This window comes from Mobula hypostoma, chromosome 6 (assembly GCF_963921235.1).
Source record: "Mobula hypostoma chromosome 6, sMobHyp1.1, whole genome shotgun sequence".
In the NCBI taxonomy this organism is placed as follows: Eukaryota; Metazoa; Chordata; class Chondrichthyes; order Myliobatiformes; family Myliobatidae; genus Mobula; species Mobula hypostoma.
Genome location: NC_086102.1, coordinates 34150415 through 34175787, shown reverse-complemented (window position 1 = coordinate 34175787; position 25373 = coordinate 34150415). Strand labels below are relative to the sequence as shown.

The 25373-nt window shown below is 38.4% G+C and overlaps 1 protein-coding gene across 2 annotated transcripts in view; it reads left to right on the top strand.

The window, feature by feature from the left end:
• LOC134347920 (target of Nesh-SH3) overlaps positions 1-25373 on the top strand; it is a 347223-nt gene that overhangs the window by 178313 nt on the left and 143537 nt on the right. The window contains exon 23 of one of the 2 annotated variants that reach the window (XM_063050549.1): positions 4927-5067. The exons of the other annotated variant lie outside the window; for it this stretch is intronic. Coding sequence (XP_062906619.1) covers positions 4927-5067 — 141 coding nt within the window. The remainder of the gene's footprint in view (positions 1-4926; positions 5068-25373) is intronic. 2 annotated transcript variants of the gene reach the window in all.

The following is a 25373-nucleotide window of genomic DNA, read 5'->3' as shown; positions in this document are numbered from 1 at the left end:
ATTGTCCTAGATATGATAGAAACTGATGCCATGTGGAGTGCCTATGATTGTATTTAAATGAAAAAAATCAGAATATTGAATCTGAATTCTCTCCTAATCCTTTAAGTCATATAAAGGTAACCTCTGACACTCCCAATGCGTACATATTAATTTCAAGCTGTAAGCAGCAAGCCACTGACAATACTAGTTCCAGAAACTGAAGTACCACCATTCAATTTATAGAAGCCTCGCATCCTTTGACAATATTTCAGTTTTGTTCGCAACTTGGAAATGAAGTAAATATTACTAGCATATGGAATTTTATGTTGGTTGCCTTGTGTGTGAGGTATACTTGATGAATCATGGAATCTATTCTCCAAATCAAATGGAATTCAAGCGTTTCTCTTCTGTTTAATTATTTGGTATTAATTCTTTTGGATTGTGCATAGCTGTAAACTGTATATCAGCCTGTGTAAGTGTAGGCCAGATTGTAATTGACTTTTACATAATGTTGTTGAATGGAATGTATGTTATCATAACTTTTACTTACAATGTTTGGAGTTATATTGAAGTTAGCATTTACTTAAATCATGGATTGCTTTGTATTATTTGAATGTAAGGTTGTACATAATTGAGAGCCATTTATTGTTATTGTAATGGAAAAGGATTTTATACGACGATAATACTACAGTCTAATGATATCCATTAATATAATTGAATTATTCATCAGTTATATTCATGTTTAATAGGTGTGTTTTGTCCATGAGAGCTCATGAATTTTGTTTTTTTACTTCCTTCTTATTCCAATCAGTGCATGTCATTTCAAGTTCTCACACTCCGAAAGTGATTACATTCATATCAGGAGATCAACTGCCAGCCCTTGTCTCTTTATACATGTTCAATCCATTTACACAACCTGAACATCTTGAAATTACTACTGACAATGTTTCTCTCTTGGTGCTAAATAATGAGAATAATAAGAAATTTGCTGTCAAAGCTTCATTTCATATTTACAGTTAATCAAAAATCATTGCTTTTGTGAGAGATGTATTTTTGAGCCCGAATGGATCTTGCATGCAACATGTTTAGTAAATTGAAATAATCTTGTGAAATGAACAGTCTGTTGAAATTTCCTGGAATTAAGCATTGCATTCTTCATGATCTGGCTCACTGAATACAAAGTTATGAGTGGGTAGGAAGATATTTAACATTACAGTTAAAAAAACTTATTCTGAAATAGGAAACAATATAATGTTTTCAGCAGATCTGAAGACAAATATATCGAGAGGCAGAGTTAACGTAGTGCAAATGTATACTTCAGTGTATCCTGTGTTATTTTCATAAGAGATTAAAACATTTATATCAGACAAAATTATGCAATCTCTCGGATTCCTACTGTCAGGTTTTAAGTGGCCTTTGATTGACTCTCCATACAAGTTGAATTCAAATGCACAATTTGATTGTGTCGAGGTAAGAGACACTGAAGTTATAAATTTCAGTGAAGTTATAAGGAAAGCGTGTGCTGAATTCTGTGAAAGTTGGGACATGTGCTGTAGACACTTTGACTTTTGTATGTAGCTGGGTGTGCAAGCAAATGTTTTGTGTTGGATATAGTATACAATGCCAATTTTGTGAAATGAGCAATCCACTGCATTGTTCCAGGAATTTAAATTTAAATAAGCATTCTGCTTATCGTTTTCATTAGGTTTAGAGAAAATTCTTGTCTGCACAGTGTCAGGCTATTATGATTATTGTTGTGAAGTTCTTTGAATAATGGTTGGGTTTGATGTGATGAAGCATTGACACGTAGATTACTTGTTGTTGCAGAACTTGTATATGAATCATAATGTCAAAATAATTAATGAATACATTTTGCATCACTGTTCTATAAGGAAAAGTATAATTAGTTGTGCAATTCATAGTTAGACCTCAATCCATTTAATACTTTTATAACTAAAGAACTAGTAGAGGGGAGAGAACTAGAGGAAGGGGCACACTGGATCTGGTACTGGGTAATGAACATGGTCAGATTATGGAAACCTTTCGAATGTTGAAAGGCCTAGACAGAGTAGATGTGGAAAGGATGTTTCCCATGGTGAGAGAGTGTAGGACAAGAGGGCACAGCCTCAGGATAGAGGGGTGCCCTTTCAAAACAGAGGTGCAGAGAAATTTCTCTAGCTAAAGGATGGTGAATTTGTGGGATTTGTTGCCACATGCATCTATGGAGGCCAGGCCTTTGGGTTTATTTAAGGCAGAGATTGATAGGTTCTTGATTGGACATGGCATCAAAGGTTATAGGAGAAAGCCGGGAACTGGGGTTGAGGAGAAGGTAGAAAAAAAGTATCAGCCATGATTCAATGGTGGAGCAAACTCAATGGGCCAGTTGGCCTAATTTTACTCCTATGTCTGATGGTCTATTATAGATCTCTCAGTGGCTGAGCATTTCAGAGATAGAGACATATTTCCATCCTTTAGCAGAGCCGTGTATGAGAGTAGGGTCAGAAACTTGTGAGTGCAAGTGGTGAGTGGATGATCTCAGGGGAAATGTGGAGGTTGCTTAGGGAGCACTTGCATGGGGTTGTGGATGGGTTTGTCCCATTAAGAGAGGGAAAAGATGGTAGGGTGAAGGAACCATGGTTGATGAGAAGTGCAACTTTTAGTCAAGAAAAGGAGGAATGAACACTTAAGGTTTAGGAAGCAAGTGTCAGATAGGGCTGTTGAGAGTTATAAAGTAGTCAGGAAGGATCTTAAGAAGGGATTTTGGAGAGGTAGAAGAGAACATGAGGTTTTGGCAAGTAGGATTAAGGAAACCTCCAAGGCATTCAATACATACATGAAAAACAGCACGAAGACCAGAGTGAGCGTAGTACATTTCAGGCATAAAGGGGGAAACATGTGCCTGGTGTTGGAGGAGATGGGAAGATCCTTAACAAATACTTTGCTACAGTGCTTACCAGGGAGAGGGATCTTAACTTATGTGAGGCCAGCACTGAACAGACTAATGTGACGGAACATGTTGAGGTTAAGAAAAAGGTAGTGTTGAAGTTTTTGAGAAACATTAGGAAAGATATGTCCACAGAGCCAGATGGATGTACCCCATGTTACCATGGGAAGTGATGGAAGAGGTTGCTGAGGCTTTGAGAATGATCTTTATGTCTGGACTGGCCGTAGGTGTAGTACTAAAGGACTAGAGGATGGCCAATATTGTATCTTTGTTCAAGAAAGGTAATGGGGATAATCCTGGGAATTATGGACTAGTGAGCCTTACATCAGTGGTGGACAAACTAATGGAGAAGATTCTTAGGGACAAGATTTATGAGCATTTGGAAAGGCATTGTCTGATTAGGGATAATCAGCATGGCTTTGTGTGGGGCAGGTTACATCTCATGAGCCTGATTGACTTTATTGAAGAAGTGACAAAACAAAGTTATAAAGGTACAATGGTGGATTTTAGTAAGGTGTTTGACAAGGTCCCCCATGGTAGGTTCATCCAGTAAATTGGGAGGCATGAAATCCAGAGAAACTTGGTTGCATGGATTTGTAATTTGCTAGTCCACAGAAGGCGGAGGGTGGTAGCAAATGGAGAATTTTCTGCCTGGAGGTCCATGACTGGTGGTGTTCCACTGGGATTTGCTCTGGCACCCCTACACTTTGTGATTTTTATAAATGACTTGGATAAGGAAGTAGAAGAGCAGGTTAGTAAGTTTGCAGATGACAAGAGGTTGACAGTATTGTGTATAGTGTAGAATGTTGATGTAGGTTGTAGCAGGTGCAGAGCTGAGCTGACAAGTGTCAGATGGTGTTCAAACCAGAAAAATGTGAAGTGAAACACTTTGGAAAGTCAAACTTGAAGGCAGAATACAAAGTTAATGACTGGATTCTGAGTAGTTAGAGGAACAGAGGAATCGTGGGGTCCGAGTCCATAAATCCCTCTAAGTTGCTGCACAGGTTGATAGGGTGGTAAAGAAAGCCTTCATTAGTTGAGGGATTGAGTTCAAGAGCCATGAAGTAATGTTGTGGCTCTATAAAACTGGTTAAATCACCCATGGAGTATTGTGTTTAACTCTGATCACCACATTAAAGGAAGAATGTGTAAGAATTAGAGAGGGTGCAGATGATATTTACCAGAATGATGCCTGGATTAGAGAACATGTCTTGTGAGGGGAAAAGAAATGAGTGAGCTACAGCTTTCCTATTTGGAGCAAAGGAGGATGAGAGGTGACTTGATAGAGGCAGGTAAGATAGTATAAGGGGCATAGATAGAGTGGGCAGCCAGTGCCTTTTTTCCTGGGTGGAAATAACTAGTGCAAGAGGACATACTTTTAAGATGAGTGTGGAAGGTTTAATAGAGACTTCAGAGATATGTTTTTTACAAAGAGAGGAGTAAGTGTCTGGAGTACACTGCCAGAGGTTGAGATTAAGGTTGATATATTAGGGGCATTTAAGTGTCTCTTAGATAGGCACACAGATGGAAAAAAATGAAGGGGTATGGGCTATGTAGGAAGGAAGAGTTAGCTTGATCATGGAGTAGTTTAAAAGGCTGGCAAAACATTCTGGGCCTAAGGAAAATACTGTGCTGACAATTCCATATTCTATAGTCTAATAAGTTTACTGATTGATAATTAATCTTGATGTAGTGAAAGTGTTTTTGTATGGATTATCTGTTGTCATATCTGTCATATTGGATGCATTTTGAGATATACTATTTACTAATTACTAAATTATCTCATTGTGTTGTTCATTGTCTAGTAACGAAAGAGAAGTATTTACGATTTCACAATATATGGTTACATTTGAATATGTTTACTTTTATAATGAAGAAATGACCCATTGTTTTACCTTATATTCTAATGACTTTGAGGAATCAAATAATCTTTATCAAAATAACACATATTATTTTAGTGGAAGATTAAGTATTTTGTGTCTGACTTCTTTCTTATCCCTCAGGCCACAAGGAGCCAACCACTGACACTCCTAGCATGTTCAGAACAATTTCAGGCTCTAAGCCACAAGACATTGACCCTCCTAATGTGTTCAATATGATCCCCGAATCAGTAACAACTAAAATACGGGTTACTGAAGTTACAGGTACTTCTGACAATATTTGTGTCTGAACTTGTGGATGAGGTAAATGACAGTTGCATGTTGGAATCCAGCTCAAGTGCGTGAAAGTGGAGACACGTGCTGTAGACGCCATGCCACAATATTGTAGTGTTCAGTCAGTCTGCATGGAGGATGTGTACGTTCTGTCACTGTCTTGCATGACATCCATTCATTCCAGTTTATATGAAATGAACAATCCATTGCATTCATGAAAACTTGATTCATTTTACTTTGTTCTGTTGTATTCATTGTCCTTTTCTTAAAAGTTTATAGATTGTGCTTGGCTGGAACTTGTGTGTCATTTTATTACAGCTAGTCTGCAGCAAAGCTTAATAGATTACAATTGGCTTTTAGGTTATGGAAGCAATGTTGCTGCATGGACTGTCTAGTGTCACGTTTCTCTTAAATAAAACATTTTCTGTAATGAATGAATTTGTTACTATGTTACAGTTTGTTTTATGGAAAAATTGTGCTCAATTTATATTTATATGGGTATTCATTTTACGTTAATAATGAAAATGAAATATTAATTTAAATTTATACTGCATTGCATCCACTAATAAAAGTGTGCTCGTTGTTGAAGCTAAGGGACTTATTTTCATAAGAGATTAAAAATTCCTGATATCTTTGTATCTCCTCAGACAGTACAATATCATCTTCTCAAGCTCCTAATTTGGTCACCTTGCTGTCAGGCTATAAGCTTCCAGTGTCTGACACTCCATCTGTGTCCAATCCAGCAATAAAGTCTGAACCTGCTAAGATAAGATTTAGTGAAGTCACAGGTACTTCTGACATTACTTGTGCCTTTAGATGTGAATTCCAGGATGCCCTACTGTAAAATATTATGTACATGTTGAGGTTCGGGCTGAACAGCAAAGAACATGCTTTACATGTTAAATTAGTGTTCCAGTCACTTGTGTGAAGTGTATTTGTATGTGCGGTAGCATAGTGGTTAGAGCAATGCTTTACAGCGCCAGCTGTAAGATTGGGGTTCAATTCCTGCTGCTTTTTGTAAGGAGTTTGTATATTTTCCCTGTGATTATGTGGGATTCCTCTGGGTGTTCTGGTTTCCTCTCAAATTCCAAAGATGTAGAAGTTAGGGATAGTAAGTTGTAGGTGTGCTCTGTTGGTGCCAGAAGTGTGGCAACACTTATGGGCTGTCCCCAGCACAGCCTCAGAGGGTGTTGGACATGGTTGCAAACAATACATTTCACTGTATGTTTTGAAGTTTTGAGATACATGTGATAACTAGAGCTGATCTTTTGGGGTGTATTTGTTACTTAACTCTTTTGCATGCATCATGCAAAACCTTAGCACAAGTTTTAAAAAAATAAGCAGTCCAATGCTGGAAATAACTTGGAAAATGTGTAGCTCTGGTGGTTGATGGTTGGATTGAGTTGTTCTCTGAGCTTGGCAATCCATTTGCAAATGTTTTGTCACCATATGAGGAGACATTGTCAGTGCACTGTTCACTTGTGGGGTGTCTTCCGAATGGTTGGCTTTTATATATTTATCAATCAGTTGGTATTGGTTGTCATTACGGAAACTCAGTTGTGATATCCAATGCATTTCTTGGGGAATTAATGGACTTCCATGTATTTTCTAATTTATTTACTCAATACAGTTCTCTGATGAAATTTGAACACCACAATTGATAAGGATGATGAGGAATGGGGGAACAGATGAGAACTGTGATTGAGTATTCACTACTTGCCTGGATGTGTGTAGCTTCAACAAAAATCATGAAGCTCAACACTGTACAGGACATAGCGGCCCACATGATAGGCACCTCATCCACAGCCATTCACTCACTCCACCACAGAGGCACAGTAACAGCAGTTTGTAGTAGGATGCACTAAAACTCCTTGGACAGACACCTTCCAAATCCATGATGTCTATCAACTCGAACAACAAATCACAGGAACCACTTAAAAGCTGCACTCCCAGCTCTACCCAATCGTGACCTGGAAATAAATCACTGCTACTTCTCCATCACTGGCTGAAAATCCTGGAGCCCCCTCCCTAACAACACTGGGGCTACACCTAAAGGTTTGCATCTTTTCAAGGAGACTACTCAAGGGCATTATGAATGGGCAATTAAATGCTGGCTCAGCCTGTGAAGCCCATGTCTCTTGAATGAATATAGGAAAATTGTTAGATGAGTTAAATTGTTAGAAAAGAGATGACAATGATGACTTTTAGATGTAGCAGGATTAACAACCAGGAGAACTAATGATCAAAGGTATAATTTCCTGCAGGGTCAGAGGCAAAGTAATGATTACTTAATGTTATGCGGTGTTAGAATCTGAAGCACAATTTATGAAGGTGTGATGAATGCAGTTTCAGCCATGATTTGGATGTGTACATGAAAAAGAAAAATTGCAGTACCACAGGGGAAGTTAAGGACATGGGACTTAGAACATAGAACAGCACAGCACAGGAATAGGCCTTTTGGTTCCACAATGTTTTGCTGAACTTATTAAATTAGTAATCAAATGGCTAACTAAACTAATCTTACATAATGTTCATATCCTTCTATTGTCCTCACATTCATGTGCCTATCTAAAAGAATCTTAAAAATCTCTAATGTTTCTGCCTTTAACACCATCCCAGGCAGTGCATTCCAGGCATCCACCTTAAACGCATGCCGTCTGGTATTAGATATTTCACCCTTGGAGAAAAGATACTGTCTGTCTACTCTAGTTATGCCCTTCAGCTGATAAACCCCTATCAGATCGCCCATTAGCCTCCACTGCTCCAGAAAAAAACAACACAAGTTTGTCAAATCTCTCATTCTAGCACAAGTCCGCTAATACAGACAACATCCTAGTAAATCTCTTCTGCATCCTCTCCAAAGCCTCAACATACTTCCTGTAACTACAGAGACCAGAACTGCATGCAATACTCCAAATGTGGCCTAACTAGAGTTTTATAAAGCTGCAACATAACTTCCTGACTTTTAAACTCAGTGCCTCAACTAATACAGGCAAGCATGCCATATGCCTTCTTAACCACCCTATCAACCTGTGTAGCCTCTTTCAGGAAGCTATGAACTTGGACCCCCAAAATCTCTCTGTTCATCAACACTATTAAGGATCTTGCCCTTAACACTATACTGTCTCTTTGTATTTCACCTACCAGGTGCAACACTTCATATTTGGGCAGGTTAGCTCTGTTTCTCCACCCATATCTGCAACTGATCTATATCCCATTGTATTCTTTGCTGGTCTTCTACACTGTCCAGAACAACACTAATGATTGTATCATCTGCAGACTTACTACCCAGTCATTAGTATTTTTATCCAGATCATTTACAGTATATGTATGACAAACAGCAGAGATCCTAGTACAGATCCTTGCAGAACAACACTAATCATAAACCTCCAGTTAGAATAAACACTGTAGCCATTACCCTCTGTCTTCTATGGGTAAACCAGTTCTGAACTTAAATGACCTATTCACCATGCATCTTAATCTTCCAGACGAGTCTCCCATGAGAAACCTTGTCAAATGCTTTACTAAAATCAATGTGTATAACATCCACAGCTCTACCTTCAATGGTTTGTTTATTATCAAAGTATACAACTCTGAAATTCTTCAATTTACTGGGTAGCCATGAAACCAAGAAAGAAAAAGGAAAGAAAAGCAGCACATTCATCAACCCCCAAATCCCAGCTCCCCGCTAAAAAAAGCAATGAACAAAAATGATCAGGTTCATCAACCATCATATCCCCCCTCCTACACAAAAAACAAGTAAAATGGATCAGGCACATTGACCCCCAAATCCCCCCTCCTGCACAAAAAAAAATAAAACTGATCAGACACATAGATCCTCAAATCTTCCTCCCCCCCCCCCCACAAAAACGAAACCGAGATCAGGCAAAAAAAAATACAGAATATAAAAACTGTAAGACTGAAAAATAGAGTCTGTAGTCCAAACTCCAAATCCAAAACACAGAAAAAAACCTGGACAATACTCTCCGGGCCTGGGCGCAGCCTTTCCCTCTCCGATCAAAAGACAGGCAGTCACCACTTACCCTTTGCACTCGCTTCAATTCTTCAATCTCCCTTGTCGCTTTAATCGGTGAACAATGGGAACTTTAACCACCTTCATCATCTCGTCAAAAAATTACATCAAGTTAGGAAGACACAACTTGCTCCATACAAAGCCATGCTGGCTCTCCCTAATTAGGCCACGGTTTTCCAAATGCTCGTAAATCTTATCCCTAAGAATTCTCTCCAGTAACTCCACTATCATTGACAAAGCCTCACTGGTCTATGGTTACACACATCAAAGTTGCTGGTGAACGCAGCAGGCCAGGCAGCATCTCTAGGAAGAGGTACAGTCGACGTTTCAGGCGGAGACCCTTCGTCTGTAGTTCCCAGGATTATCCCTGCTTGAATAGTGGAAGAACATTAACTACTCACCAGTCCTCTGGGGTCTCGCCTGCAGCTGGAGTGCACACAAAGGTATTGGTCAAGGACCCATCAATCTCTTCTTTTGCCAGTCTCAACAACTTAGGGTATATCCCATCAGGCACTAGGGACTTATCCACCTTAATACTATCTCCTGCATTACTGCAAAGTGCCCTAGCATATCCATGTTCAGCACTGATCTCCCTATCCTCCATGTCCTTCTCCTTGGTAAATACCGATCTAAAGTACTCATTAAGGACCTCACCCACATCCTCCATTTTCTAGAAAATGTTCCCCTCTCTATCCTTGAGTGGTCCTACCCTCTCACTAGTTATCCTTTTGTTCTTGATGTAAGTATGGAATGTCTTGGGATTCTCCTTAATCCTATTTGCCAAGGACTTTCCATGTCCCCTCCTGGCTATCCTAATTCCCTTCTGAGTTATTTTCTGGTTCTTTCAGAATTCTCAAGGGCTCTGTTTGATTCTAGCTTCCTAGGCTTTACATAAAGTTATGTCCTTTTTCTTCATGACTAAATTCATCACCTTTCTCAACATCCAGTTTTAACTTACCTTGCCATCCTTGTCTTTCCTTCTTGCTGGAATATACCTGCCCTGTACTCTGTGCAGTTGATCTTTAAACATCCTCCCACATGTCAGATATGGACCTCCCTAAAACAGCTGTTCCGTAGTTTCTGCCTAATGCTCTTCTAATTTGCCCTGCTCTAAATTAATAGTCTCTCACAAGGTTCATACTTATCCTTATAAGTATGGCCCTGGATCTGTACTCACTAGAATTCAGAAAGATGAGAGGGGATCCCATTGAAACCTTTCAAATGTTGAAAAGCCTAGACAGAGTAGATGTGGAAAGGATGTTTCCCATGGTGGGAGAGTCTAGGACAAGAGAGTACAGCCTCAGGATATTGGGGGCACCCTTTTAAAACACATGCGGAGAAATTTCTTTAGCCAGAGGGTAGTGAATTTGTGGAATTTGTTGCCACATGCAGCTGTGGAGACCAGGTCGTTGGGTGCATTTAAGGCAGAGATTGATAGGTTCTTGATTGGACATGGCATCAAAGGTTACAGTGAGAAGGCCGGGAACTGGAGTTGAGGAGGAGAAATAAAAGGATCATCCATGATTGAATGGCAGAGCAGACTTGATGGGCCAGATGGCCTATTTCTGCTCCTATATCTTATGGTCTTATCTATAGCTATCTTAATACTTAAGGAATTGTGGTAACTGTTCCCTGTTCACTCACTGAAAGACTGGTTGCTAGGGCAGGTTCATTACCCAACACTAAGTCCAGTGCAGCCCCTCCTCTTGTTGGACTATCTATGTATCGATTTAAGAAACCCTCCTGGATGTCCTAACAAATTCTGTCCCATCTGAATCTCTTTCACTCAGAAGGTCCCAGTTTGTAATAGGGATGTTGAAGACCTCCATGACCACAACTCTATTGTTTTCACACTTTTCCTTCAATTGCCTGCATATCTGTTCCTCAATGTCCCAATCCCATCAAGATGATTGCACCTTTTCTATTTTTTGAGTTCTACCCATATAGACTATGGATGAGCCTTCCATTATGTTAACTCTGAGTGCAGCTGTAATATTGTCCCCAAATAGTAGTGCAGCTCCCTGTTCCCCTTTTACTTCCCTTTCTATCTTTTCTGAAGTATCGACACCCTAAGACTTTAAGCACCCATTCCTATCCCTCTCAACCACATCTCTGTATTAGCCCAAACATCATAGTTCCAAGTACTGATCCATACTCTTAAATTCAACACCTTTACTCATAATACTCCTAGCATTGACGTACACAGACTTCAAACTATCTGTTCCATTGTATCTATTACTTTGCTCCTGCCTGGTTTTAATGGCTCTAACATCTACCTCTTCTCCATCTCTCCACTTTCTGGCCTGGTGCTTTGGCTCCTATCCCCCTCTCAAAATTATTCCCAAAAGGAATGAGCATAATTCGATACCTTTCAAAGGTTGTCTCCAGTGCTGCAAATTGAATGTTCTTGTTTAGATATTGTATAGAACCTGTTGTAGCTATGTTGTTGTGAAACTTATTGAATGAATACAGGTCCTCACCAGCTTATGAACACTCTCCAAGTTACTTACCACCTGTACATATGATTGAGTGTTTGGTTGATTTATGAGATGGATTTGTCAGCTGCTATGAGGCTGCAGGCATCTTCTATCACATGGGAACTCGGTTCACAGTCATATTTCCAACTGGTGAACTGTCTGGTTGCAAATAGTTTAACAGCAAAATAACTCTGCCATAAACTGGGGAGGGCCTGTATTGTCTTTGTACAAAACCAAATGGAAAGGATATTATATTTTAATCTACAACAAGTGCAGCTAGCTAAAACTGCTGTCAGTCATCTCCAGTACTCTGGGTTTGATCCTCACCTCAGGTGCTATATACGTGAAGTTATCGCCTTCTCCCTGTGACAATGTGTGTTTCCAATGGATGCTCCAGTTTCTTAACCTATTGCAAAAGTGTGTTGGTAGTTTAATTGACCACAGTAATTAACCCTAATGCAAGTAAATGTGAAAAGAATCAAAGGATAGTTGTTCAGCATGTGAGAGAGAATGTTGTAGTGTTGCGGGGAGAATGGGACTGATGGGATTGCTCTGCTGGGTCAAAGTGAGCATCCAGTGGCCAGAATGGCTTCCTTTCATGTTGTTTTCGATCATGGGTTCCCAAACTGGAGTTCAAGGACCCTTTGGTTAACTGTAGGGGTCCATGTCATAAAAAAGCTTGGGAACCCCAATTTAGATAATTAAAGTAATTGCAAACTTAGTAATTACTTAGGTGAATTTTAAGAAGAAAATTAGAATTTTATAATTTGGCTTCCTTTTTTTTATCCTTAGAAGACCATGAGTTGTCAATCTCACATACACCTGAAGTGTTCACTTTACAGTTGGATTCTGAACCGCAAGTGACAGACACTTCTTTTGAGATCAGTCCAGTCACAGAGCCTCAACCTACTAAGCTAAGAGAGGCAGAACCTACAGGTAGACCCAGAAATGTGTGTGTTTTGTGTTTGAACTAAGGAATGGAGTAAAATAAAGTGCATGGTGAGGCTATATCACAAATGGAGGAGAGGTTTGGACACATGCTGCAGTTGCCATGCTGTGGTGTTGAACTTGAGTGAGCTTTTGTGTTGGTTATGTGTGAGACACAGAAGAATATGCAGAACACAAACGTATTGTACATATACTTGTATTTCCTTAACTTTCTTTTTCATTATTGGCCACACCCATGGCTTCACTGCAATTTCCCAAAAACCCACTCCTTCAAATTCACCCTGCACACCCTTGCTCGAAGAAAAACTTGCATGGGCTCTGTTCAGTGTTGTGGTAGTTATTAAATACTGCATACCACCTGGAATTAACCATTTTGCTCATCCTTGCTGGATTATATGATCATATTTCATGAAATGTAGACACTCGAGCTATTCAACTTAAGAGTCTTGTTAACTTAGTACAGCTGCAGTTCTTCTAGTTTATTGAATAATGTAAAGCTTTTAGATAATAGAAGTAATGCAGCAGTGTGGGGAGTCTTGTAATGTCAAACCCTAATTACTTTGAATAATATTGAATTGGTCAATTGAATTAACTATATTGTTGGCATAGTTTAGTATTATATAAAGACTTACCTACCTGATGCATTTATTGTTGCATCAGAATCCATCTAATGTTACTGTAATGTTCAGTTGTGTAACAATAATGCATTGTACTCCTATTTCATCATATACAATTATATTGATTAAGATATAGGGATAATTATCAAAAGTGATTTAAGCATTTTGAATCTAGCTTCCTTTCAGCAAAGCAGGCCATTGGTGCCAACTTTGACGGTCCTAACATCTTCTGTTTAATCTCAGACATTAAGGTACCAGTCTCTGACATTGCAAATGTTTCCAATTTATTCCCTGAATCTAACACTGCTAAAATAGAAGATACAGAAGTTACAGGTATTCCTAATAATTATCTGTGCCTTTACTGAGAACTGCAGCATAGAGTAAATAATTATTTGTATGTTGACATTTCTGCTAAATTGGCCATAAGTTAAATTTCATGCTGTATGTAGATGCTGTGTCGGTCTATCTGGGTTTCTTCTTTGTAAAGTTGTTAACACCCAGACTACCAGTTTGTATAGCATGACAGGAAATGAGCTAACTATAAAGTTGCCCTGGAATTTAAAGTATTTTTATTCATACAATTGTTTAGTTCATGAAATTCATGTAAAAATTGCAAGAGGGATTTAAAGGTTTTGAGTAGTTGGAAAATGATACATAGATTCAGTAGACAGATAGGAGGGATTAGTGTTTGTAGAGAGACAATAGATCTATTGCAAAATTGCTACATAATAGTAATGATATACTGCAATAGAACTTAATTCACTTGCAGAAACCCATGCATTGTCATCATGCCAGATAAGTAATTATTTAACAGTTTTTGTCAGTGAGTACGTTATCTTGCTTGCACCTCATTCAGTTTTACGCCAAAGTATCTATCAGATTAGCAACTCATTGTACATCTCCTGTAATCTATACATTTATTTTGGGGTTATTTTGACAAAATGCTTGTTTCCTGGAGTTAGGAGACTGCTTGAGTGTAAAGTTCCAGAGCAAACCATTGCTCTAATGTTGGGAAAAATTTTCTGATGGTAATTATATTGAGCAGTAGAAAGAATTTTATTGAATGGTGTGTGTTATACCTTAGAGAAATACTGAAGTTATTGTGCCATGTACAATTTAATGCTGTAATGAAAACAGTACTTGCATCATAATTCATGGTTGCATTTGAATTCATTTAATATTTTCAGAATGAAAAGCAAAAATATTACTGTGATGCCTATTAAGTAATACACAAGTTTCATTATAGAGTGATAATTATTATACTGGCTCCAATTTTATACCCTCGAGCCATACCATCATAACTACTAACATTCTAATGCATTCAATTTAATTTCAGACTTTGAGCTTCCAGTCACTAATGTGTTTGATCCAAATCCCAAGTCTGAAGCTACTAAGATAGGCTATACCGAAGTTACAGGTACTTCTGATTGAGCATGTAATTGTAATTGCATGGTCTGGTTTGAGCTAAAAAGGCAAAGGCCACCTGCTGTAGGCGCTGTGCCACAAAGTCATTTTCAACTTGCTAGTGTGCAATGAATATTTGACAATAAACTGTATTCAGCTCTTCAGTTTCATTCCATATATTATAAAAACTGATCACACCACAGCATTTTTCATGGATTGAATATTTGCATATTTTGGAAGTATTTGGTCTGCCCCCTTATTTCATGCTGTTTAGAAGCCTTGATTGGCAGAATCAGATTTACAGTACCTATAAAAAATATTCACCACCTATAGACGTTTTCATGTTTTATTGTTTTACAACATTGAATTACAGTGAATTTAATTTGGCTTTATTTGATACTGATCAACAGAAAAAGACGCTTTTGTGTCAAAGTGAAAATAGATCTTTACAACCTGATCTGAATTAATTACAAATATAAAACACAAAATAGTTGATTGCTTAAGTATTCACCCCTGTTAATATGACACACCAAATCATCACTGGTGCAGCCAATTGTTTTAGGAGTCACATAAATAGCCACCCACTTCAACTCTGCTTCCCACTCCCATTCAGATATGTCCATACATGGCCTCCTCTACTGCCATGATGAGGCTAAACTCAGGTTGGAGGAGCAACACCTCATATACTGTCTCCAGCCCCTTGGTATGAACATAGAATTCTCCAACTTCCGGTAATTCCCTCCCCCTCCCTTCCCCTATCCCTATGTCACTCTGCCCCCTCCCCCAGCTGCCTACCACCTCCCTCATGGTCCCGCCTCCTTCTACTACCCATTGTGTTTTCCCCTATTCCTTCTTCACCTTTCCTGCTATCACCTCCCTGCCTCCCTTCCCCCACCCCTTTATCTTTCCCCTTACTGGTTTTTCACCTGGAACCTACCAGCCTTCTCCTTCCCATCCTCCCCCACCTTCTTTATAGGGCCTCTGCCCCTTCCCTCTACAGTCCTGATGAAGGGTTCCGACCGGAAACGTCGACTCATCGTTTCCACTGATGCTGCCCGACCTGCTGAGTTCCTCCAGCGTGTTGTGAGTGTTGCTTTGACCCCAGCATCTGCAGATTATTTTGTGTGTACATAATTAGTTAAATGGAGATCACCTGTGTGCAGTCAAGGTGTTTCAATTGATTGGAGTAAAAATACACCCGTACCTGGAAGGTCCAACTGTTGATGAGTCAGTATCCTGGCAAAAACTACACCATGAAAACAAAAGAACACTCCAGACAATTTCATGAAAAGGCTATTGGAAAGCACAAGTCAGGAGTTGGATACAAGAAAATTTCCAACTCACTGAATATCCCTTGGAGTACAGCTAAGTCAATCATCAAGAAATGGAAAGAATATGGCACAGCTGTAAATCTGCCTGGAGCAGGCTGTCCTCAAAACTGAGTGACCGTGCAAGAAGGGGGCTAGTGAGGGAGGCCACCAAGAAACTTAAGACATCTCTGAAGGAGTTACAAGTTTCAGTAGCTGAGATGGGAGAGACTGTACATACAATAGCCTGGGTGCTTCACCAGTTGCAGCTTTATGGGAGAGTGGCAAAGAGAAAGCCACTGTTGGTGGAAAAAAACTCACATGAAATCTGGGACAGAGTTTGCCAGAAGGGATGTGGGGGACTGTAAGGTCAGCTGGAAGAAGGTTCTATGGTCTGATGAAACCAAAATTGAGCTTCTAGGCCATCAGACTGAACTCTGGCGTAACCTAAACACTACATGTCATTTAAAAACACACCATCCCTACCATGAAACATGGTGGTGGCTGCATCATGCTGTGGGTTTCCTTCACTGCAACAAGCCCTAGAAGGCTTGTGAAGGTAGAGGGTAAAGTGAATGCAGCGAAATACAGGGAAATTATGGAGGAAAACCTAATGCCGTCTGCAAGAGAACTGCGACTTGGAAGAAGATTTGTTTTCCGGCAAGACAAAGACCCAGAGCATAAAGCCAAAGCTACACAGGAATGGCTTAAAAACAACAAAGTTAATATCCTGGAGTGGTCAAGTCAGAGTCCAGACTTCAATCCAATTGAGAATTTGTGGCTGGACTTGAAAAGAGTTGTTTACCCATGATCCCCATGCAATCTGACAGAGTTTGAGTGGTTTTGTAAAGTAGAATAGCGGAAAAGTTGCAGTGTCCAGATGTGCAAAGCTGATAGAGACCTATTCACACAGACTCAAGGCTGTGATTGCTGCCAAAGGTGTATCTACTAAACACTGACTTGACGGGGGTGAATACTTGTGCAATTAATTATTTTATGTTTTATATCTGTAATTGATTTAGATCACTTTGTAGAGATCTGCTTTCACTTTGTCATGAAAGTCTTTTTCTGTAGATCAATGTTTTAAAAAAAGCCAAATTAAATCCACTGTGATTCACTGTTGTAAAACAATAAAACATGAAAACTTCCAAGGTGAGTGAATACTTTTTGCAGGCACTGTGTTATCACTGACATATGATGTGATGTTTTGTGAGAGCAATACAGTGCAAAAACATCAAAAATATAGAAATTACTAAAATAAGAAAATAGTGCAAAAAAAAGGAAAAACAAGGCTCATTTTCTTTCCATATTTGTACATTATTTTATTTTACCATAAGAATAAGTATTTGTGCTGCATTGTTAGATAATAATGATATCCAGCAATTCAGTTTTATTCACAGAAATAACTTAGAGGTGGAAAATAAAAATTTTGTTTTTTTATTCCGCCAGACAACATGTTTACAACTTCTCACACTCCTAAAGTGAGTTCTTTAATCCCAAACAATGATCTGCTCGTTACTGATACTCCTAATACGATCAGTCCTAACCCAGAAACTGAGCGTACTGTGATAAGAGATACTGAAGTTACAGGTATTTTGTCAATATTTGTGGCTTGGCTGTTGAGGTATGTGGTAAAGCTACAGAAGTTTAAAGCACATGTTCTTAACTGCTATACCACCCATTTCTAGTTCGGAGAGTGATCGGGTTGCATGTGTGTAAAATGCACCGACATGCTGTCTTGCATGCAGCTCCTTCAGTGTTGTGGCACCATTTGTGGAAGGTCCATTGCATATTTCCTGAAATTGAAACTTCATGCTTATTTTTGTTAGATTATTTGTCAATGTCCTTATTTCACTGAGTTTAGGGATTGCTTGGCTGTGAGGTGTTTGTTCTGTCTTTCATGGCAATGTTGCTGGAAAGTTTATTGAGTAATTATTAACCTTGATACAGCCCATGAACAACTTTCTGTCTGCACCGTCTACTTTATATCGTACTTCTCTAGTTTTTAAATAAATCAACAATTGGGGCACACTTTCTCCTGCTTTAGTATCACTGGCCACACGTCCCTGAGCTACATAGGTTGTTCCAGCACATTCCCTGACACTATCGTACCTTTCAAAAAGGGCACAGTTCCCTCTGCCTTGGGATAATGAATGCGAAGTACAGTGTGTCTTAGCACAAACAGCTCACTGTGCTCAGAGAATGTCTTTAACAGCTGCTAAACCCTGCTCTGGGCTGCTGTGATGTCAACATGTCAACTATTGTTGACTAAGTATCTTGGACATTTTCAAATTATTGGTAACACTTTGGATCTGTTTGAAAAAACATATACCATTTAAAATTATTATATTAAGTTTACAATCCAAAAACATATTCACACACTAAAAATAAATTATAGACAGTGAAACAGTTTAGTAAAGAATTACTGTCTTTTTCCTGGCAGCCAGAATTTCTCAAACATTTAATGGGCAGGAATCTGCTGTTGCCAGTTTTAATTACTGCAGATTTGATGGGTAGGCGTCAAATCATGGCCCTATCAGTAGAAAACGTGCTGCCACATTGGATTCCATAGGCGTCAACAGTGAAACTAGCCACATCAAGGTAGAAGATGTCATCACTAATTTAGGCCAATGCTTGTTCTGGAAATTCAGATTTCTGTGAGGATGATTAATGAGAATTTAAGAAATTATACCTTGCTTCCTTCTTATTACCCCAGGCCATATAAAGCAAAGTATTGACTCACTTATTTAGTTCAAATTCAGGCTATGGTTTAGAAGTCACTGACATTCTTACTGTGCCTAATCTAATCCCCAAGTATTAATCTGGTGAAACCAAAATTACTTCATACTTATGGCAATATGTTGTCTTGAAAGTGTGTAATTAAGAATATATAACCATGCACGGACTGAGAATTATGCCAAAGTGCCAGACCAGCTGTCTGTAGTTGCTATTCCATACGTATGCTGTTATGTGTTTGTTCAGGTACTTGTCTGATTGTCCATACACTGCCTGCATGAAATTTAGCCACCGACCAGCTTCCACAGCTTTTTTACTGTCATGTTTTCAAATGATACATAACTTTTATGTAGTAGAAACATTGTTGCTACATGGAGTGTCTGTTATTTTATAATATTTTTTCAATATTATAATGGAAAAAAGCATTAATCATAGTGGAAATATAGATAGCTGCATTGTTTATGTATTGTTGTAGCCTTAGTATTAATCATTTTAAGTAAGTTGAATTGGGCAAAATATTCTTTTAGTTTGGTATGGTATGAATGTTTTACCGGTTGCACAGTTAATGGTTTTGTTTGCATATGTTTTGTAATAACAGTGGTATGATCAATTGTTCTACGTTGCTGCAATGTAATAATACCTCATGATACGATTACATACATCAAATTAATGCGCATTTTCAAGCAGGATTAGGTGTTTATATCTGGCCTCTTTTTATTCTCTCAGACCGCGAGGTCGCAACTTCTAATGTGCTCAGTTTAATCCCAGACTCTGATCTGCCAGCTACCGACATTCCTAATGTTCTCAACCCCATTTCCAACTCTGGAGGAATAGGAGGTATGAAAGGTACTTTTGATAATGTGTGCCTGGAGTGTGCACTGAGAAAGAGAGTAAATAATAATGACTTCCTGGTGAGATTTAGGCCACATGCTGCAGATGGAATATTAAGCCTTGATTCTGTGTTTCGGATACATATCTTAATGCTTTAATGTGTTTAATGTTGAGAGAAAATAACATGAATAGAAATCCTTTGAGTTAGTAAGACTTTTGTTATCTTTATTGAGTATTGACATTAGACTCTCAGACCTGTAAATAAAAGAAAGGTAAGAAAATGTATATCGATGACAGTAAGGAACATCTTTGATAGTGAGGAGAACATTCTTAGTTAACAGAACAATATTATTAGCTGGTAAGCTGGTTGCAGCAATAACAGATAGAATTTAATAATATTTTGAGGAAATGAATTTAAGAGGGTATAATAATGGTCTGATGCACATGAATGATAAAACCCTAGTGAGTACTGAGGAATAGAGGGATCTTGATGTACAGGTCCATAAATCTGTACATGTGTCAGCAAACATAGATAAGATGGTGAAGAAGGCGTATAAGATGTGTACTTCAGCCTGTGTAGTCTCTCAGGAGCGAGAAGAGGTTTTGGATCGAAATATACAAAATTATGAGGAGTATAGATAGGGTGTATAGCAAGCAAATTTTCCCCATAGTGGAGACAGGAAAACCCTAGAAGGCATGGGTTTCAGATGGAAGATTAGAAAGGTTAGAGAAGACCTGAGGGGAGAAAAAACTTACCCAGGAGTGTTTGCAGTCTATATTACACTGCCTGAGAAAATGAGGCAGCTACTCTCGCAGCACTTAAGAGGCATCTAGAGGAGCATTTGAATCAACAAGGTATAGAAGGCTATGGACCAAGTGCTGGTAGATGGAATTAGCATAGTTAGGTACTTAATGGTTGGTATGGACATGGCAGACTAAGATACCTTCTGTTGTGTTGTATCCTTCTCTTATTTGGACATCATCCTTATTCAATTGAACATAGAGACTTTGCTTTGTGACTGCTACTTCGTTGTAATTTATTTGTCAGATGATTATTTGCTTTGCTCAAGTGGGAACAATACTGCTATGTGGATTATTTGGTATTCTTTGTGAATGATGTTGGATTTATTAGACAAGACATTATTTATATTTTAATTGTGTGTGGAAAGTATCTTTCATTCCAAAATTAAATTTCATTCCATTTATGGCAGTAATTCAAATTTATGCATTCAAACTTTAGAGATTACAAACTTTCTGTCTACTTCCCTTCTTGTCCCTCTAGATGATGTGGTGCCAAGCTCAGGTATTCCGATTGTGGTCAATTTAATGCCAGACCATGAACTGCCTGTCACTGCTAATGTGATCAATCCAATCCCAGAACCTGAACATGATAATGTAAAAGTTAATGAGATTACAGGTACTTCAAACAAACGCATGTCTGCCTTGCGTGTTAAAGTTTACAATAAGCTGACACAAATTTATGTTGCCTGTGGGATTGCTATACCACACAGTTCCAGTTAAATGGGTGAAAAGCATTTTTTATAATTAGGACACCAACAGACATGCAACTTACTCAATCTCGGTGTGAAATGAACATACATAGCTTATATCTTGTGAAATCTTTCACATTTTGCTTGCATCTATTGATATATTTGGTCAGTATGCTTTTCTTATTTATTTAACTATTGGTCTAGATTTGATAGTCAACTAATAGTGGTCACGCTTTTGAAGAATTATTCAATGATAACTAGTCTTGACATTGGGGAATCAATGTAACTGTGTGGAATATTGCCATATCACTCTGATTAATGAGAATCTCTTTTTGTTGGATATCCAGAATCAGAAGTTCTTGTAATAAGAAAACTGACACATTGGGTACTTCTAAAAATATTTCTGCTTTCAGTGTGAACTGAGAAATAGAGCAAATAATTAAATGCAGAATGAGAAGCATGCTGAAGTATCAGGAAAATTAGTTCTCATGCTTTTTATTAGTTGCTTTTATAAAAGTGTAGAACAATTACTTGCTTATACAACAACTTGTCAGTTAAATATCTGTTCTTCTCATGCGTAAAGTGAATGTGACAATCAATACATTGCCTTGGGGTGTAACTAACTTAAAGTTAAGGGCCAAATTAGATAAGCAAAGCAGAACAATACACTGCAGATCTCCTGGAATTACAAATTTGCTTAGTAATATTGAATTGTTTTGCCAACTCCCTTTTTACCTGAGTTTAGAAATTGTGTAATGAAGTACATATTAACCTAGCAAAGCCATTTTGCTTTAAGTTTGTTATGAGATGAGAAGTAATTTGTATGTAGTGGAAACATTCTGTTGCATGAAAAATGGTGGAGTATCACATTTTGGAATAAGATTGTTAGGTAAGGCATCATGTTATTTATAATTCAGTGTTGTGTTCTTCATGGTTTCAGTGTCATAGAGTCTGAGAGCATGGGTTCAGGTCTTTCAGCCCTGCAAGTCCCTGCGGACCACAGTGTCCACCAAATTAGTCCCAATGGCCATCTAAACCTCTCCCCTTCATGTACCTGTCCAAGTGCTGCTTAAGTGTCTTTTACCTCATTCTGTTTAATTTAATGTTATTGACAAAGTAAGCATAATTATTCAGTAATGCTGTTATTAATTTAAACAACTCTCAACTTAATCACCTTGAGAGAATATGAATTTTGTATTTGACTTCATTTTTAACTCTTCAGATGACTCGGTGTTTGATTCACCTCATATGGTCACTGTAACTCCAGAACATGACTTGCTAGTTACTGATTCAACTAATGCGATCAATCTGATTCCAGAACCTGAACATGCTAAGATAAGAGATACTGACATTGCAGGTACATATAACAATATGAGTTTGGTTGTTGAGATTTGTACTAAAGTAATTAAAATTAGGAATATTTTGATAGTGTTTGCCTTATTTATATGTAAATCATCTTTATTAGCCAGTATGTAACATGCACCCTCCATACTCATAGTCAGGGCACAACAAATAGGGAATTGGCAATCGACTGCATATTTCCTGCAATTCAAGCACAGTATTTCTCTGATCTTTATTCTCATTATCCTTTTCCATTCAGTTTCTAGATGGGCTGAAGATTAACAGCCAAACATGGCCATGATTTTGTGATTATTATTCAGTGATTTTAAACTATTGATATAGGGGAAACAGTAAATGGCACAAGGTTACCGTATCACTCAAAGTAATTTGTTAATACACACAAAAAATGCTGGTGAATGCAGCAGGCCAGACAGCATCTATAGGAAGAGGTACAGTCGATGTTTTGGGCTGAGACCCTTCGTCAGGACTAACTGAAAGAAGAGATAGTAAGTGATTTGAAAGTGGGAGGGGGAGGGGGAGATCTGAAATGATAGGAGAAGGCAGGAGGGGGAGGGATGGAGTTAAGAGCTGGAAAGTTGATTGGCAAAAGGGATACGAGACTGGAGAAGGGAGAGGATCATGGGATGGGAGGCCTAGGGAGAAAGAAAGGGGAAGCGGGGGGAACCCAGAGGATGGGCAAGGAGTTATAGTGAGAGGGACAGAGGGAGAAAAAAGAGAAAAAGGGGAAAGGAAAATAAATAAATAAATAAATAAATAAGGGATGGGGTATGAAGTGGGGGTGGAGCATTAACGGAAGTTAGAGAAGTCAGTGTTCATGCCACACACATCAAAGTTGCTGGTGAACGCAGCAGGCCAGGCAGCATCTGTAGGAAGAGGTGCAGTCGACGTTTCAGGCCGAGACCCTTCGTCATGCCATCAGGTTGGAGGCTACATCTCCCCCTCCCCCTCCCACTTTCAAATCTCTTACTATCTCTTCTTTCAGTTAGTCCTGACGAAGGGTTTCGGCCTGAAACGTCAACTGTACCTCTTCCTATAGATGCTGCCTGGCCTGCCGCGTTCACCAGCACTTTTTGTGTGTGTTGCTTGAATTTCCAGCATCTGCAGATTTCCTCGTGTTTGCGTTTTTAATTTGTTAATACATTAGTTTGAAACTTTTCTTATACAATTCATGGTTCCAATTGAATATATAATATGGAAAATAATAAAATATTATCAAAACTGAATCATAAAAAGTAAAACAAAATTGTTTTTTTTATCAAAACAACGTATTTTATGAGAGATTAAAAATTCGTATCTCATATCCTCCTTATCCCATTAACCCATGAATTGACAACTTCTGATACTCCTAACATTCTCAGTATAATCTCACATTTCGAGATGCCAGCCATTGACATTACTCGTGTGCAATCCCACACTCAAACCTATACATTCAAAAATGGGGATGTTAAGGCTACAGGTCCTGCTGACCATGTTGGTGCCTTGAGTGTAAAGTGAAGAATGGAATAATTGATATGCATATATTGTGGTTTTTACCAATGTGGCAGAAAGTTAGGACATTAACTTCTAATGGATGGCTGGGTTTCATGTTTGTAAAGTATATTTGATAGTCAATGCATGTAACCATTTTACAGTGCTTTCAGTTTAAATTAAAGTTCAAAGTAAATTTATTATTAAAATATATATATGTCACCATATACAACCTTGAGATTTGTTTTCTTGTGGGCATACTCAGTAAATCCAATAAACCTTAATAGAATCAATGAAGGGCAACTTGTGTGCAAAAGTCAACACACTAAATACAAAAGGAAAAAAAGGAAATAATATAAATAATTAAGGAATAAATATCGGGAACGTGAGATGAAGAGTCCTTAAAGTAAGGTTGTGGGAATTGTTTGATGATGGATTGAGTGAAGTTATCCTCTGTGGTTCAAGAGGCTGATGGTTGAAGTGTAATATCTGTTCCTAAACCGAGTAGTGTGACTCCTGAGGCTTCTATACCACCTTCCTGAAGGCAGCAGCGAGAAGAGAGCATGACCTGTGTGGTGTGGTTCCCTGATGATTGATGCTGCTTTCCTGCAACAATTCTCCCTGTAGATGTGCTCAGTGGTAGGGAGGGCTTTACATGTGATGGTCTGGGCCATATCCACAATATTTTGTAGAGTTTTCTGTTCAAGGGCATAGATTTTTTCATACCTGTTTGTGGAACTGCCAGTCAATATACTGTCCACTACACATCTATAGAAGTTTAACAAAGTTTTAGATGTGATGCTGAATATTCAAAATCTTGTAAGTAGAGGCACAGCAATGCTTCCTTTGTAATTGCAGTTATGTGCTAGGCCCAGGACAGATCCTCTGAAATCATTACACTGAGGAAGCATTTTTTCAAATTTCTTTTTACATTATTTCACCATACTGTTTAGTGACTTTGATTAAGTTGTCAGTTAACTTCTCATGGCTATAAAGTTTATTAAATAGTAAATTGCTTTGTGTAGCAGGAACAATGCGCATTGTTATGACTCTGCTTGTTAATACTGAATTTGGCAAAATGCTGTGTTATACATGGCTTAATATCACAGAATATCATTCATTGTTACATTTCATTTGTCTAATTTATTTAAACTGAAGAAATATGACTAATCTGGTACAGAATGATGTCCAGTAATTCAATATTATTCATTGAAACATCTGGTAATCTTGGGATTAAAAAAAAAATTGTGTCTGGCTTCCTTCTTATCCTTTTTAGACCATGAGGTGGAAACCTTTGAAGCGACTGATGAGTTCAGTTTAATGCCTGACCTTGAGCTGCCAGTCACTGATATTCCTAATGTGAGCAGTCCCATCCCAGAACATGAGCATGCTAAGATAAGAAATACTGAAGTTCCAGGTACCTTCAACAATATTTGTACCTTCAGACTTGTGTTAAAATGACAGAAATACAAGGTACATGCAGCAAGTGCTATGCCCTGCTTTAACAACTGTGAGTGTTTGGGTTATGTGTGTGCAAAGCATTTGTGGTTGTGCATGCATAATATCACTTTCAGCTCATTCAATGTTGTATCACTGCGTTTATGACATGAGCAATCCATTCCACA